The sequence below is a fragment of the Hypoxylon fragiforme genome (assembly GCF_022984875.1).
Source record: "Hypoxylon fragiforme strain CBS 206.31 chromosome Unknown GGS25scaffold_1, whole genome shotgun sequence".
NCBI lineage: Eukaryota > Fungi > Ascomycota > Sordariomycetes > Xylariales > Hypoxylaceae > Hypoxylon > Hypoxylon fragiforme.
This window is the reverse complement of record NW_026054756.1, coordinates 3207579-3224327: the sequence shown is the minus strand read 5'-3', so window position 1 is coordinate 3224327 and position 16749 is coordinate 3207579. Positions and strand designations below refer to the sequence as shown.

The following is a 16749-nucleotide window of genomic DNA, read 5'->3' as shown; positions in this document are numbered from 1 at the left end:
CATCAATGTGCTTTGCACTCCTTCACTTTTCCACTCTTTCAATCTATTTCCCCATTTTGCTGGGTTAGGTCTTCCCCTTCACTCATTATCATTCTCTGAGCCCTTCAGACTCGTCGCCGGTCTCGAATTAACAAGTCTCTTTGGGGTTATCAAAAAATCCCGTCCTTCCTTTCTGCAACAACTTTGATGAAGAAGATATTTTACAGATCTTCACATATCGATCCTTGACCACATCAGGAACCTGGTTGTTTCACTGTTTCGTTCTAGTACATACGACTCTTTAACCCAAAAACTGCAAATCAACTTTGGAAAGTCATATGATATAAACCATCTCTCATTTTGAACTGGTAGCTACACATTTTAGCTACATATTATTATTCACGACCCACAGTGAATATATATTCCACCAGAAGACTACCAAAAAGTTCAACGGACCAGCAAATTCAAGGCATCTTATGAGAGTTTGATGCCATACCTCGACAAACCTTGGGTAAACTGGAGAACTTGACTATTACCTATAGGTTGTCACACATTTCACTTCACCACTTCGTTGCGGTGTCCCGATAACCAATTAGGTCATCGTTTATTCCACCACAACTTTCATTTAGGAATTCCGAAGAATCATTGATTGGGAACTCCGGAAAGCCAGGCGCCAATTCTTCCGCACACCCACACTGTCTACCCACCTTGTAGGTAGATAACAAACGGTCTGGTGTTCGCAATAGCAACCTGCAACCTTACATTCACAGCTCGAACTTGATTCGGCTACTTCTTACACTACTCGGCCATTTGACGTAACGATACACCTGGACTAAGAGAGGGAACCCCGCGATCTCATAGGATCCTATCAGCTTGTTTCGGCAGAACCAACCATACTGTTTACCTGCCTAATTGGGGTAACATTCTGCGCTACACGGATTTCTGTCAAGCGCTTCCCAAAGCGGCATCTGGACCATATCGGAGAGACAAGCTATAGTGTGCTGCTGTCACTCTAGCCCTTCGCGCAATTTATGGTTGTCACATTACCCGACTTCGTTCAACCGTCATCTCTAGCCACGAGTTTTGGGTGTTTTACCCACTTGTCAACCCACCCCCCTTCAAGGTTTGGTGCTTGAAACCAGATTCACGCAGTTCGGAGAAAGTGGAAGGCGATAGGGGCACGATTTTCAGCTCTCACTGGAGCATCTTGTCAGCCGGATTCCCGCGCAGGTGACACAACTTAAATCCGAACAGGCCGGACTAGGCTTTCCAAGCGTTTCGCTTCATATTCTGGAAGATTTCCAGGTTCGAACTACAACATCCAGCTTTTGCATCTTCTAAAAAAGCTACTGGATACCCATAGTCAAGATGTCTCTAGCTCGCGCCTTCACGACAAGGCGAAAGCAGTCGTCGCAGGATCTAGGCACGCTGCCACAACGAAGCAATACTACCACTAAGGGTTCGACTGGCGCAATTCGTAGCAAGATCTCCGGCCCCATGGCTCTTACACACACAACCAACATGCTTGCATACAATGCGCCCGATCTATTCCCTCGTTCCGAGGCCTCACCTACAGAGTCTAGCAAATCCGAAGATGACTCTTCTGATAGCCCTCGCACCAGCGCATCTACACCACCAACGAGTCCTGATATCCCGTCAGCTACTGGCCGATCTGGTTCGCCTGAGCCCAACCACCTATCATGCTACTTCGTTGCGCCAAATTCAAAGTTACCTTCGAACACGAACGAGGCACCAAGTATTCCCAGACGGGCACCATCGCATACTAAGAAGGCGTCTCTGGACAATCTAGCAAACAAGTTTGCACGTCTTTCTAACCAATCTGGCAAATCGGTTTCCACCAAGGGGAGCTTTTCTCTCTCGCGGTCATCATCAACCTCGACGACAGCCACGACTATCTCGACAATCTCAGCACCACGAAAGGGTTCCATTAGTAGTCCAACCCCCGTGCATGTCATGCATACTATACCCGCCGTGCCGGTTTTATCTCCCACATCACCACCCCCGGCACGTCGACCTAGTTTCCGTCGAGACTATTCCGAGAGTCAACATCCGTTCGGGCATGAGCTAGCGCAAGTATCAGAGCTTGCCGAAGAGCTGGGTGTTAAGGACAAGATGGATGTCATTGACGAGGAGGAGCAGCACCTGATTTCGCAAGGCCTCTGCCGATTTCGACCCGAGGAATACTTGGCCGAAGTTCAAGGGCTTTTCGCCACCTTCTTCACGCCTCAGCCTGCCAAGATACAACAACCAGTATGGATTTAAAATGGCACCTGAGTCGAACTTCACCCAAACTCTCCTTGCCGGAGATTGGGCGCGTATTTTTTATGGCATTCAATGTACATATTTGAACGGCTGACTCGAGTCTACGCACCACCGCACCAACCCACTCGAGAGAATGGAGGGCCAGGTATAGGGGACTTTTACTATCAGATTATGAATTCAGTGCACGAGGAGTTTGGTTTGCTATTCCACCCAAGGCCGGTTTGAAAGAGGAAGGACCGAGGCGTTTGAGAAGGGGTTTGCGGTTTGTGGTTCGCGGCTTAATACCCAACATCTTGGCACCTGACCCCCGTCGGTCATTTCTTCTGTTATTTTGGGAGGTGGACGAGTGGAAGTAGGGTATCGTCTATGAGTCGACTCTAGACTACCTAGGCTAGTAAACAAATACACAGGTGTATCTCAAATGTCGACGTTGACGATCGCCTGTGCGGTTCTATGAGTTAGTTTTACATAGTCTAACACGATGATGAACCAAAAGTTCACTAAGTACGCATGCATGTCCAATATGAGAATGTCTTTTCATGAAATTTTTTTTTTTGGTGGTTGGTTCGTGATGGTACGCTGATATATGCGACTACCTATACTATTACTAGATAAGTACGAACCATGAGAAATGTAACTATCGTCATTGTCAATACTGTAAGCAAGAGGTCTATAGATTTTGACAATATACAACCCAAGGCAATATCAGGCTTATTGTGACTTTGCCGTGGGTAATGTAAGTCTTGTCTCTACACAGGCTATATTTACCACGTGTAATATTCTCGACAAGATGCCTATAGCATACATCGCCATCATCACGCATAAGGTAAGTAGTTTCATAGATAGGTATTACCCCACATGCCCAATTCCCTTGTAGGTAGGTAAATAGGGTATCACCCCTCTTTTGCTGCAGAGTTGCATCTCCATGATAAGAGCTCTAGCCTATCTACATACCTACCCAATGTACGCAAGTCCCCCTTTTTTAGGCATAGCATAACATCATGCAATGTGTAATGTACAGTAGGTATCCAAAAGAATATTAGTCATTCGTGGATTATATGGATGGTGAGTTGAGGGACATGATAGCCAATGTACTGTAGGTAAGTTAGGTAGGTAACCTTCCAGACGTTTTCTCGGTCTCGCATATGCTAACCTAGGTAGGTACTGTAGGTAGGCATGTATGTACATCATTATGTATCCACGAAAAAATTACCTAGTACGAAGTAAACACTTGACCCAAATCCGCACTTCCCGCTTGCTACATACTGCTATTACCGCAACTGACTGCTGACGACAATGACGAAGATCTTGTCACCAGGGTACCTACCGAAGGATGGATTGCTGTTCTGTAAGCTTCGGTGTTATTGCGACCTACCTACCTAACCTTAGTTAAAAAAAAAAGCCTAGGCATGACTTAGGTAGCGCCGATGTTTCCGAGCGCTCGGCACTACGGGGTCGAACGAACGAACGAACGCTGGACGGATGGACGGACGGGCTAACTTGAGTTTATCACCGACATGGACTGATCTACCTACCTACATACCCAGCAGCCCCAGCTACACACTGTCAATGTCATATGTACCTACCTGCATACTTTACCTACATGTAGGGTTTGTCGCTAGAAGCTTACGAATCCTTTTTCTTTCTTTCGGCTTTTCTGGAAGTGAGCATAGAATACCACTAACCTTAGAACATTCGAAGATTATTTAAGTGGTTTAGGGACACACATTTCGAAGTTCCAGCAATCGGGGTTTGACAGCTTATGGCCCACTTTTTGGGGATTTTGGGAGATGCCCAATGATGGATGTATTAGGAGGGGCAGTACTGTAAGTACTAAGTAGATGTAACTTCAACTACTTTTGTAGTAGGTATCGTACTGTAGGCCCTTAAGCTGCGGGCGGTCGCAGGTGAGGGTCATAAGGGTTCGTCGCGGCGGAATAACTACTGGGAATATAACCTAACCTAGTATCTGCCTATTGGTGCAATAAAATGCAAGACTTCTCAGCAACTAACTGCTGCTGTCGTGTGACTCCGGTCCGTCCGTGTGCGTACATACCTAAAAGTAACCAACCGCACGAGGAGGGTAGGTAGTTGGTGGATGACAGACATGTGAGTTATAATCCTTCCCTCCCCCTTCCTTCTATTTGCTATAGTACGTACATAGATGGTATAGGTAGGTAAAAGGTAGGTAGGTAGGTAGATAGTGTTGGGTTGGGAAGTTTATATATATTAGACTCATATATATTAGATTCACGTGCATGTTTTGGGATTTGGTTAAAGGGTTGGAGGTTAGGGGTATGAGGTGAGGTGATGAGGTGATATATTTGAGAAGGCTGATAGTTATTGGTGTATAAATAGGTTTTTTATTTGAATATGACAATCAATAGTAACCTACGCTAGTAGATATGCTTAAATGTAACAAATGCTACGAATAGTTATATAAACTTTGGATACATAGTACATACCCACTGTAACAGTGGAGAGAGATCGTCATCTAAGTTTGATGCAACCACTAAAATTAGCAACTACAAGATTGAATTAAGCCACTAACCCCCTAATTAACATACTTTATGTGCATTCTTCTTTTTTTTAGCGTATCTTGGATCCAATCTTTAATTCCTGTCCAAGTTTCACCTTCTTTCCTTTTAAGTAAATGTTGTTCGGTATCTTTTCTTAGTCGAGACAATCACAACAACCAACATCAACAGCCAACAAGTCGAAGCCGAGAACGAAAACGAGAACGAGCACAAGAACGACACCGCTATACCGCATGACGAAGAGTAACGGACTTCCGGTTCGTCGTACAATATCAGACGTATCTACCTAGGCACCTAGACATATACCCAAGTACGCACACTGCATAATTACCTAGGTTAGACAGACAGGAGTACACAGCATAGTACGAGTAGCATGTACCACGACGCATAGGTGCTAAAATCGTAACCATCCGAAACCAATCGATTAAGAGATTCCATATCGATGGTACCTCCCTTAGCTGCGAATCGAAGCAAATGCTGCGCTTGCCCGCGCTCTTTCGCCTGCCCTCGAAGCTGCGGCGCCGGGCCAGGCGTCGGAGGATGAATACCCTTATGTTCCTACTACTTGTGCTTTTGCTGCTCCTCGTTCCTTTCTACGTTGTGTACAAACCCCCGCGGGCCCTCATATCCTATTTTGCCCACCGCTGGCCCGACGTGTTATGGGAAGTCCAAACCGACAAGAAGATTGTCGCCCTCACCATCGACGACGCCCCCTCCGAACACACTCAGGAGATCTTGGGCGTTCTCAACGGCCATGAAGCCACAGCTACATTCTTCGTCATAGGCGGCCAGGTCTCCGGTCGCGAGGAGACCCTGGCGGATATCGTGCGTAGCGGTAGTGAGCTGGGCAACCATGCCATGCACGACGAGCCATCGCGCGCGCTGCCCGACGAGGAGCTCGCGACGCAAATCGAGACGGTGCGAGGGAAGATCCAGCAGGCGTACATCACGGCAAACGGCGAAGAAAACACGGTGATGCCGCCGCAGTACTTCCGGCCGGGATCGGGCTTCTTCAGCGACCGGATGCGCAGCGTCGTCGCGAAGCTCGGGTACAGGATGGTCCTCGGCAGCGTGTACCCACACGACCCGCAGATCAGCTTCGCTTGGCTCAACGCGCGCCATATCATCAGCATGGTGCGGCCGGGGGCCATCATCATCTGCCACGACCGCAGAGGCTGGACCGCCCCCATGCTGCGCACGGTCCTGAAGAGGCTCCAGAAGGACGGGTACCGCGTCGTCAGCTTGAGCGAGATGCTCGCCGAGACGCAGCATAAGCGCTGAGAGAATTTGGCGTTGCTTACTAGTCTGATCCTAATAAAGGGCGGACTTGTTTGAAAGAATATGGGGTGGAAGGGAGAAAGAGGTGATAATAACACCCGCGTATCCACCTAAGCCCCTGTTATAGCGCACCGCTTCGACGATTGCTCGCTCGTAGAGGCATCTATCCTGTCTGGTAGGGATCTTATCTTCTACCTCAGGTACCCCTCGACGAAAACTAAGGCACTGCTGATGCCATTGCCTACATCACTCCGTGTCGCGTGTTGATGGAAACGCTGGGCTGGCTGCGTGTAGACGAGGCCGGAATCTCTCTCGATTAGTATATAGGTACGGCATACGAATATAGACACCCATTTGTATAAGTACTGGGTACTGGGCGCTGTGCATACATAGAGGAATAGCTGATGCTACATAATGAAATGAATATATCTAAGGAATAAATTATATTAATTCCGTTCTTGAAATTGGGCATGGTGGATAACCATTGCGGCTTTGCTATTTCATAGGTGCTGAGATCTCACTCCTTTCGTGGTAAAAGGGGCTAGACAGCAAACCCACTTGTGCATATTGTACACTGGCTTCGACGTCAAGCTTGATGAACATTTTATTACCTAGTATGGGCCACGGCAGAGAAGGTATTGATAGATGGATACATTGATGCCAAAATTCCTTGATATTCTACGACTATAATGCATGCTCTAACAGGAGGCGAGAGTCTACCTTATGAAAACGTCCCACTAACCTCTATACCTCTTCTCCATCCCCCCCTTTATCCCAAATACTCCCTCCCTATCAAACAACCAACAGCCTACACCCCCCCAAGAATATTAGTAGCACCAGTCCCCGCCGCTTCCCCTTCCCCCTCCTTTCCCGTCCTCTCGGCCCGCAACGCCTCGAACCCCTGTACCAAGTCCTCCTTCAAGTCCTCGAAACCCTCGAGCCCGATGCTGAAGCGGAGGAGTCTCCTGTCAACGGTAGCATCGGTCATGGCGCGCCACTCGACCAGGCTCTCGACGCCGCCGAGGCTCGTGGCGTGCTGGAACAGGGAGAGCTTGCTGGGCAGCCGGCGCGCCTCGTCTGCGCTTTTCATGTACACCGCGAACACGGGGCCGAAGCCGTTCGGCATCTGCTGCTTCAGCCACCCTGGCTCTCCTCCTGCTTGTGGCCTCAGCGCATCTGCCTGCAAAGAAGCATGCTTGACCTCCGCCACCAGATCCCCCACCACCCCTCCTCCCCCCGCCGCCTCCCCCGCGAGCCACCGAACCAGCTTCTCCGCATCCTCGCTCTGCCTCCTCACCCGCACCTCCAGCGTGCGCAGGCTCCGCACCCCGAGCCACCCCTCCAGGCTCCCCATCACGGACCCCAGCACCAGCCTCTCGTCCCGCAGCCCCGCGATCCACCCGGCGTGCCTCGGGTGCACGGCCAGCGCGCCGCACAGCATGTCGCTGTGGCCGCCGAAGTACTTGGTGCCGCTGTGCATGACGGCGTCGACGCCCCAGGCGAACGGGTCGAGCAGCGGCGGCGGCGCGAACGTCGCGTCGACCGTGACCGTGCACCCGAGGCTGCGCGCGCGGCGCACGTGCGCCGCCAGGTCGCGCGCCTCGCCCGTCGGGTTCACCGGCGTCTCCACGTGCACGACGTCGCCCGCGCGCATCCCCGCCGCCCCGAGGTCATCCGCCTCGAGGTCCACCGCCTCCAGCCCCGTCAGCTTCGACAGCAGCGCCACCACCCCGTGGCACCCGTGGTACCCCCCCGCGATCGCCACGCGCCGCGGGTTGAGGAAGACGAGGAGCGCGTGGAAGGCCGACAGCCCCGAGGAGTACGTCAGCGTCGGCCCGTGCAGGATGGAGGTCAGGACCGCCTCGAGGCGCGTCGTGTTGGGGGCGCTGGCGCGGGAGTAGACGTGCGAGTCGTGCGGGTTGTTGGGCTAAAGGGGGGGGGGGCTTGTTAGCTGTCTGTATTCGCACATTTTGCTCTCCTTCCCCTCCCCTTTATATATATATATATATATATATATATATATATCACTGCAGTATAAGGAATACCAAAACATACATTAACATTCACCCACGGCCTCAGCTCATCCGGGTCCCGATTATACCGGAACGTGGTCGAGACATGCATGGGCGGCGCGACGGACTGGTGGGAGTTGAGGTAGTCGTCCGCGTGGATCGTCTGCGCCGACAGCGAGAGGTGCTGGAGCCTGGACGCCATCGCCGTGGCATCGGCGGTGGTGGTGGTGGCCTGCTTTTCTGCGTCGCCGACAACGACGACGGTGGTCTCGTGGAGTTCCGGCTTGCCGGGTTCTTGCACCGAGATGGGTGTTGCTGCTTCTTCCCCTGCCATAACTGGTGTCTCTCCTCTTCTGACTTGTCTAGGTAGGTATATGCTTTATAGATATAAACGAGTATTACCACTGCAATACTTATCCACCTACTTAGATTCGATACACCGACAGGGTTGGAAAAAGGGAATATACCTAGGTATGCAGGTTACAACGTTATACCTCGAATTAGGTATTTAAATGATAGTTGAATCACGCCATGCTATCCATCGTTTATCGTTGGGTGATGAAATCAATGGGTCCCGAAAACCCGACTACTTCAACTCCGTTATCGGGACTCCGTATCATACACTAAACTCGGGGGCACGGGGAAGATTGTTAAAGGCAGGTTACTATTTCTTTTTCTAATTCGGCTGTACCTACATATAATAGGTAGGTAACATAATGGATATGTACTAGGTACTAGGCATGTAGTATATAACTATCACCTTACACTCTTCCATTTCTCGGCGTCTGCCCCTCCACATGCCAATTATACGCCTACGCCCACGCCCACGCCCTTTCTCTGACAAGTACCGTTTTTCCTATACTGTACGAAGTACCACACCACTTTTTTGTACGCCATCGCTCTCACCACGAATGTCTCTTGCACGACCATAAACAAAGATTGCCGAAACGACACTACCCCATATTGTGAGTGATCAGATCCTATTACGCCTTGCTAAAGTCCCAATCGCAAAATCTTTTATCAAATCGCATCGCTGTGTTTCCCAATTATACCCTATGCTGAAAGGGGCTTGACTCTATACACCCATCGTATCCATCCACCGATTAAAGAAAATTCGTAACACGTAAATATAGGTGACTAAGCAGAAACGTTCCGTCTCCCCGACATACGTTCAGGAGCATTTTATTATTGCCGAGACGTTGACGAGATGGGACTCGGTTTCCTAGATGCGTTTACTACCTCAGCGGTGCTGCCAAGTAAGTCCATCCTTTGCTCAGGGTCGACTCTGCTGATATTATGCTGATGCACGTGGCCATAACTCGTAGGTCTCTCTTCACCCTCCGCTAAATGCGTTTGGCCCGAATCTTCTGTTTCCCCCGCCGAGGATACTGAGAGTCTTTTCTGTGAGTTGGTTCGGTCAAATGGTAACCTCGCTGAAGCGGCCCCTAGCGTTCGTACGCTGCCCGGATTCGTTTGCGGTGTCGCCACCTCTCTAGATGGTATCGACTCGAGTCGTCGGTGACCCAAAGGTTCTACGCTAGAGTTTCGTTTTGAACTCTTTCTAGGAACCTCAGGTATTGCTTCAGATGCCTCTGCCAACGTCCTCACCGTCCTCTGGGACGGATGCCTGCTCGCCTTGGAGGGTAACCTGCTAGGAAATTTAAAACTTTCGCCAGCATCGAGATCCGGAAGAAGTGGTGGTTCATTGGCAACTCTTGTAAACTCCACTCCCGCCTCCTCCTCTGACTGAGCCTCACTATCCTCGTTCAGCAACTCTCCCTGAGCGCCATCTTCAATGACTTGTTTGGTCCTCTTCGATCTTGGCGTGTCGTCTTCATCATCGCTTTCTATCGGTCCATTTCGTAGTACGCCCATTGCCACTGGGATTCCTTCGGGAGGATCATCGCTGAACTCTCCACCTCTTGCCTTCATCGCCGGGGGCATCCTAGCACTTCTGACTACTTCGAATCCCTTGCCCTTTTCCTTAGTCTTGCCGCCAAAGAGACGCTTGAGCCATCCCGTGGCTGTGGCTACCGGACTGGTAGGATCTGCCGGTCCTGTACCCAACTTGCGACCAAGCCCTTCTGAATTCAAAGCAGGGCCACGCACCCCATAGTAGAAATCGACCTCACGGGTTGCGTAATCTGTCCGGGGCGCGAAGACTGGTATGTATGGGGCAGGAGTAGGGGCAGGATTTATCTTCCCGGCAGAAGGGCCTTCGTCATCTCCGTCCGGAGCTATCCCCCCAGGTCGGCTGAGCCGGTGGTTTGACAGGTCGACACTGCCCAAGGACCCGCGAGTCCGATTCGGTGACGATGAGCCCATATCATCACTATCCGTACGGCGAGCACGCGGGGGACGGTAGTAGGGGTCTGCTGTGGGTTGAGGGCGAGTAGCTTGACCGGGGGACGGGAGGAAGGAGAAAGTGCTGGTATCTCCAGGGGTAGCTGTCGTCGGGGTGAAATTACCGCCGTTACCTAATGGGACCGAGTACGCATCAAGGCTTCGAGCATCCAAAGCGCTAGAGCTTCTCTGATTAGTGTTGATGAAGATGCCCATACTACCAGCAGACTCGCTTCTCACGCGACCGTATCCTCTTTTGATTACTGTCTCGGAGCCTAACATGGCGGTGCTACTGAGTTGGCTTTGCCGGGATGGGCCGCCACGTCGGTCTACACGTCTCGAGAGTTGACGGGCACCGAAGATCTTGGACAACCCGCCCCTGGTCTGCCCGTCAATATCGTCACCACCGGCACCCAAGAGACGTGCAATAACCTCAATGATGGTTTGTAATGCATTGAGGAAGAAGCCGAAGACAAGAACACAAGCGTGAATTAGCAAGATCGCATAACCGATCCAGCCTTTCTGGCCCTCTGCAACCCCTAAGCTTGGCGTGAACGCAACCATAAGTATGACAGACACGAAACGAAGTACCGAGAACCCTGCATGGTAAGCATTCATCGAGGTAGACGAATGAAAAGGCCGAAACGCATGAATCGTGAGCATTTGAATCACTTCACACACAGCCAGTATGACTACTTGCGCCGTACCTGATGGTTGTACGGCGCCGATTGCAATACCTTTTATGATTGTAAGTATGATGGGAATGAGTGCGAAAGCAGCTGCCTCGTCCGAGTATGTATTGTAAAGTGGCCCGTACAAAAGCACAGTTGGTAAATCATCAAAGAGGTGTGACCTCGGCTTCGTGGACGTGATGAGGTATATAAGCCATATCCCAAACCCAATCACGACGGCTAGAGTGAGAACGGCCAGTCCTACGACAGAGCCCGTAGAGCGTACAGCGACGACTAGTTGGAAGGCGGAGAGCGTTACGACAGGAAGCAGAAAATAGCTGAAGACTAGGCGGATAACAGTACCCACAGCGAAGGGTATGTTCTTGGCTCGAAGGTCTTCCTCGGGAACATGGTTGATACGGCGTAGAATCCAGCGGAAAGCGAAGCCGGCCTGTATCAGGAAAAGCACGGCGCCGATGATTATGAGCAACCACACTATCATACCAGCCCAAATATCCTGGACTTCACCTATGCCATTTAATTGCGCAACGTTCTCTAGACCGTACGTACTATTAGTAATGTATAAACCATCAACGAGGCTCTGCCAGGGCTCGGCCTTGGAGACGAAGCTTTGATTGAACATCAAAGCGGACCAAGAGCCCTGACTAATAACAGGCTGAAAAAAGCCAGGATATTCCAGGGACAGGCTGCCGGTCAAGACAACGAACTGGATGTACTGAAGACAATCTCCAAATCCTGGAGTAACCAGACGCAAGAGATCAGGGTCCCTGCCATAGTTAGACGTCCAATGGAAGATATCGCTAGTGCCCCAGGGACTGAAGATTGCCGCGAAGCCCGTAGCAAATCCAACCAAGATTAGAATGAATAGGGGGACAAATTTCAAAGACCAGGCAATTCCGCCTAGATCCGGGGTGATAATTGTGGAAACACATCCGATCGAGGTCATCGCATCGTCACCATACCAGATTATGAAAGTTGGAGCGAATGACGTAAATGAATAAGTCGATTCGAAGTCATTCGATAAGTTGAATGAGGGTAAATCGTAAGGCAAGGTTCTGTAAAAAGAAATCGAATATTAGCTTGATATGTCATGCCGAGTGATTCCCAGCCCCTTTCTTCTCATCCAGACGGGTTTCTCTATTCGATTTTCACGGGACACACTTACAAATTCCTGGTGCTGGTCTCAAACACGGGACCAAGTGGACAGGACCCGTTCAAGAGGCTGTCGCAGAAGTTCGAGTTCAAAACGTAAGGCTCGTAGGTCAAGACGTCGACTTTGGTGTGTAAGGTAGTCACCTTGCGTTTCCCGCTGGATGGATTTGGGACAGGCACATTCTGTATCTTTCCATTGAGTGCCTGGGTAGGGTCATTCCAACTCGGATCACCTGGTGCTGGCAGCGCTTCAGTACCAGCACGACCTGTCACATTTCCCCAGACCGTAACCCGTAAGTTGTGAGTTGGATTCGTAGTATCGAATTCGGCATCGACGAACATGGGAATCCATTGAAGCTGGACTTCGTCTGGCGCCTGGTTGGAATATATATAACTGTCTGGTAAACAGTTGGAGAACTGGGGTATTCTCACAGCGGAGGCGGTACGGATCCAGGTGCACGCTGCCAAGGAGCCTAGCAAGATATTGACGAGGGACGAGGGGTTGGCACCAGGTCGTCGTCTAGCCGGGGCAGAAGTGGACGACGATATCATCTTGTCTTGCGAGGCCTTGTCCTCCGTATACACATATTGATTCCCACCAAGCTCGACATCGGCATATCTCGAATAGGATGTAGGAATACCGGAGAGGAAGCTCCAGGTATGATTTAGCATCGTTCGTTTTCGGCGGGTAGCACCAATATTGCTATCGTCCAATTGTCTAGGGCTGAACGCGGAAGAAAGATCCAGGACCAACTAAGGCCGCATCGTGCTAAAAAGTGTCGACGGGCAGTCTTGCCGAACCAGTTGACCAACCTCTGCAATTGAGCGGACACGCGCGATAAGGTGGGACAAATCAGATCTGCCTAGGTTAGAAGGATGCGTATCTAAGAAAAGAACCGATATAGATACAAGTAAATGAATGGTTGAACCGTTGGAAAATAATAAGATAATTGGATTATGATCTTGATCTGAATTTTGGATTTGGATTTGTAAAAGAAGATCGAATGTCGGATTTCGGGGATGAGTTGCTCTATGTGTGTGGCAGTGCGTCGTTCGGTGCTTGATGATTATGATGTTACCGAATCTAGGCTTTAGCACTAGGCTACAGCAATTTGCATCGTTCTTCTAGCAATCTTGGAACCCGACAAAAAAAAGTCCCTTGCTCGCTTACAGCTCTTGGGCCTACTAATATTTTCAACCCTTCGCTGGGGTATTCAACGTTCACGGGCAGAAAAGTAGAAGCGAATGTGGTATGAGAATCAAAACAATATGTAGTAGTGACGATAATGATGGCGAGGTATATCAACATGAAATATTACTACGTTAGTATTAAAAAGAGTTGGGGCGTAAACAGAATAAAAGAAAATAAAAAATTATAAAAATTACGTGAAGAAGTGGAGAGAAAACTCAAGGGACCCTTGAAGCCGTCTTTAGCAGAGTGGACGCCAACGCATCTTGCTACATTAGCACCCAAAGTTACATAGTACGCCGGTACCTATTAGTACATAGAATGTAGTATGTAATACCTCGTACACAGAGGTGCTACCTGACATTTCAAGTATCAATGGATCCATGATCCATGCTCGATACATATCTACAATTCTAGAATCTACAACTCTACCTAGTACATTAAATTTACAGGTAGCTACAATGTACATAACGATATCATAACCAAATAGAATGTATGAATATAGATAAAAGAAGCCAATGCATTGCCCGAGTTTTGTTTCAATCATTCAATTTTTTACTTGTAGCTGTAGCAAATGATGAGAATATGGAGAGATACACATGCATTCGTGACAAAGATAAGCGTCAGTGCACATATTCCAAGTACATATGTCCTGTCACCCAAGTCTGCTTTGGCCAATTAAAACCGACAACGAAATGACCTAGCAATGAAGTCATAACTGCTCAATGTAGTACTCTGTTCCGAGTCCCAACCGGAAGGGTCAAAGGGGAAGGAAGACAAGGAAAGGCAAGTACGATATGATAATACTGTGGAACAAAACTCATCTTAAATTAATTTTGAACGTTGAAAATGTTTTCTACTCTCTTCAATATTCCTTGAACTGGTACGGCAGCGCGTCATGTGAGAAATTAGATACGTGGGTATGAACATAAAACTGCACATACCCGATAGCAGAATCGTGATACAGGATGCGGAGACAACACTACGGAATCCGATACATGTATGTAAGTTGATCGTTTCCTACAATACCTCCCTCCCTACCTACTACTGTAGATATCATACTGCGAACCTCGTGCGCCAAGTGTTACGCGATAATCATACCTACCGAAAAGTAGGTAGGTTTGAGTACAGGTACTACCATGAAGGTACTGAATATAAAATGACCGTGTCACGACTCACCATAAGTTTTTGTGCAGCTTTCCCGATTCTCATCATTATCAGAAAGATCAAGACCCAAGGTAGAAATTCTTCAAATAGCACAGGGGACAGCAGGGACTCCGTTGAGCTCACCTACTGTACATATGTATCATTAATTTACCTACCTAGTAGTTTGCCCTAGGAGGCTAGTACACTAGTAGCATCTACGGACCTAAGTCACCTAACAAATAGGTACCTAGATTAGGTAGTTTTGGCGCGCTCGTGTCATCAATATCTGCTGTTGAGCTAGGTATCTAGGTTAGTTTGGATGCACTGCCATCAGCCGTCGAAAGAAATACCCCGAACATCCAAGGAAAGCCTCTCGTTGGACAAAACCAATACGGGTCAACCGGGGTCTAACCGGGGGCTGTCAACTGGGACTGGCTGACCATTCTGCGCGCCATTCTGCCATTCTGAGTCGGTGGCTTGTTCTCTTATCTTGGCCTTTCTCGTGCCATGTGGTAGCATGGTCCCAAACGCCATAATCCGTGTAGTTTGGGGGGGAAATCTGAGGCCTCGCATGCCCTAAAAAAAGATTAATGATTTGCAAGAATGCAAGCATTCTCCCCTTTAAACCCCCCCTTCTTTCCCCTTCTCCCTTTCTCCACCGAACGAGTGAGTCCCGGCTTTGTTGCAACGGCGGGACTGCCGATCTTTTAAAAAAAGACCGCACCCCCAAACGTGGATCCGAAACGCATCATTCCATGCCTTTCTTCATGCAAATACGAACCCGGAAGCTTGCGTGAGGCTTGAGCCATCGAGATCGACACCCGGGGTCCCCATCATGGCACAGCATTAGCGCCGTCAAAAAAGCAGGCTCATCCCACTGTATCCCGACTTCACTTCATCGCAATCGCGTTGGGCTTCAGCTACCTGTCGCCGTAGGGCGATCCTTACTATATAAGAAGGGTTCTCCCCCCTTTTATTCAAGAGAAATTTCTAGGCTGTCTACCTAGGTAATTAAGCTGCCTAGACTAAGGAGTTGAGACGATGCCTAGCTTTTTTTTTAAACAATCTTGGGTTTGGGCTCTTGGAAACCGAAACATACCAATGTTTCCCCGACAAGTAAGGAAGTTCCGTCAGCAAGAATCCTGCGAGATCTGATTGTTGTGGCTATGCCACGCTCACTTCTCATCCCATCGCAGATGCGTGCGCCAATAAGGTTCGATCTGGCACTAGCACCTCGTTGACGTGGCCGGAGAAACTAGGTATTAGGTAGCCTACGTACGGGTAACTTCGTCCCAAGTTTTTAAGAATCCATACTGCCGGGTTCGTGCCGTTACTTTATCTGCTACCTAGTACCTAGGCACCTGGGCATGGCCCGGCATGCAATAGGTATTATTAAAGTTTCATTGCTAGTAGCCTTAAGAGCCTCAAGCTCTTTTCCCCTGCCGGATGAATAGTGCCAGCATGGTATCTCTATGTGATCTTCACCATTTAGTAAGTAGCTTGAGTTTAACTGAACTTCTACGAAAATGCAATGTGGCGATTCTACTGAGTCATCGTGAAGCCTCCGTCCTTCAAAGTCTCCAGGGCTTAATTCTAGTATCGACGCCTTCAAACGTGAACACTGCTCTATTTTCCCCGCTGAGAATTATATAAAATCACTCCTATCTCACAGTAATCGTAGTAACCCTTTCATTTGTTTCAGGAATTCTTCTCATCAACACTCATTTACGAGAATAACACCCTCACGCTTATACATACGTACTTGGCACGTCCATCTACTAGACACACAAACACCTACATAGCATCTACCCACCTACCAGGTACCTGCCTGCCTACTTACCAAACAAACAAACAAACAACTAACCCAACCCAACCAAATTCCATCATATAAAATGCATCTCCAAACATCCCCCCTCGCTCGCCACCATCGGCATAATCCCGGCTCCGACGTTCGTCCCTGCCATCACCCGATCTCTCTCAACGAGTTTGCAAGGTTTGCTACGAGGCGGAGCCTACCTGGAAGACCAGAAGACCAGAACAGCAACACCGTCGCCGTGCGGGGGGGGGGGGGGGGGATCTTTAACATCTTCTCCCCGGAGACTATTGGTAGCTGGCTACCTACGGGAAGCAAGCTACGT

At 49.3% G+C, this 16749-nt stretch overlaps 4 protein-coding genes across 4 annotated transcripts; 2 read left to right on the top strand and 2 right to left on the bottom strand.

Moving 5' to 3' along the window:
• Positions 1-767: 767 nt before the first annotated feature.
• On the top strand, positions 768-2809 carry GGS25DRAFT_48869 (uncharacterized protein). Its single transcript, XM_049260839.1, has one exon. It carries the CDS (start codon positions 1348-1350, stop codon positions 2260-2262), a length of 915 nt encoding a protein of 304 aa, XP_049121756.1. The 5' UTR covers positions 768-1347; the 3' UTR covers positions 2263-2809.
• Positions 2810-4641: 1832 nt separating this feature from the next.
• GGS25DRAFT_471582 (uncharacterized protein) lies at positions 4642-6541 on the top strand. Its single transcript, XM_049259360.1, has one exon. The coding sequence runs from the start codon at positions 5274-5276 to the stop codon at positions 6078-6080; it is 807 nt and encodes a 268-aa protein (XP_049121755.1). The 5' UTR covers positions 4642-5273; the 3' UTR covers positions 6081-6541.
• A 344-nt stretch (positions 6542-6885) lies between these two features.
• Positions 6886-8423, bottom strand: GGS25DRAFT_517264 (cystathionine gamma-synthase; the record flags this gene model as incomplete). The annotated part of the gene is made up of 2 exons (XM_049263358.1): positions 6886-8004; positions 8133-8423. The coding sequence occupies 2 exons, from the start codon at positions 8421-8423 to the stop codon at positions 6886-6888; spliced, it is 1410 nt and encodes a 469-aa protein (XP_049121754.1).
• A 319-nt stretch (positions 8424-8742) lies between these two features.
• GGS25DRAFT_471579 (uncharacterized protein) lies at positions 8743-13688 on the bottom strand. Its single transcript, XM_049259359.1, has 2 exons — positions 12290-13688; positions 8743-12179 (listed from the first exon to the last, which is right to left on the bottom strand). Exons 1-2 carry the CDS (start codon positions 12946-12948, stop codon positions 9275-9277), a joined length of 3564 nt encoding a protein of 1187 aa, XP_049121753.1. The 5' UTR covers positions 12949-13688; the 3' UTR covers positions 8743-9274.
• Positions 13689-16749: the final 3061 nt, after the last annotated feature.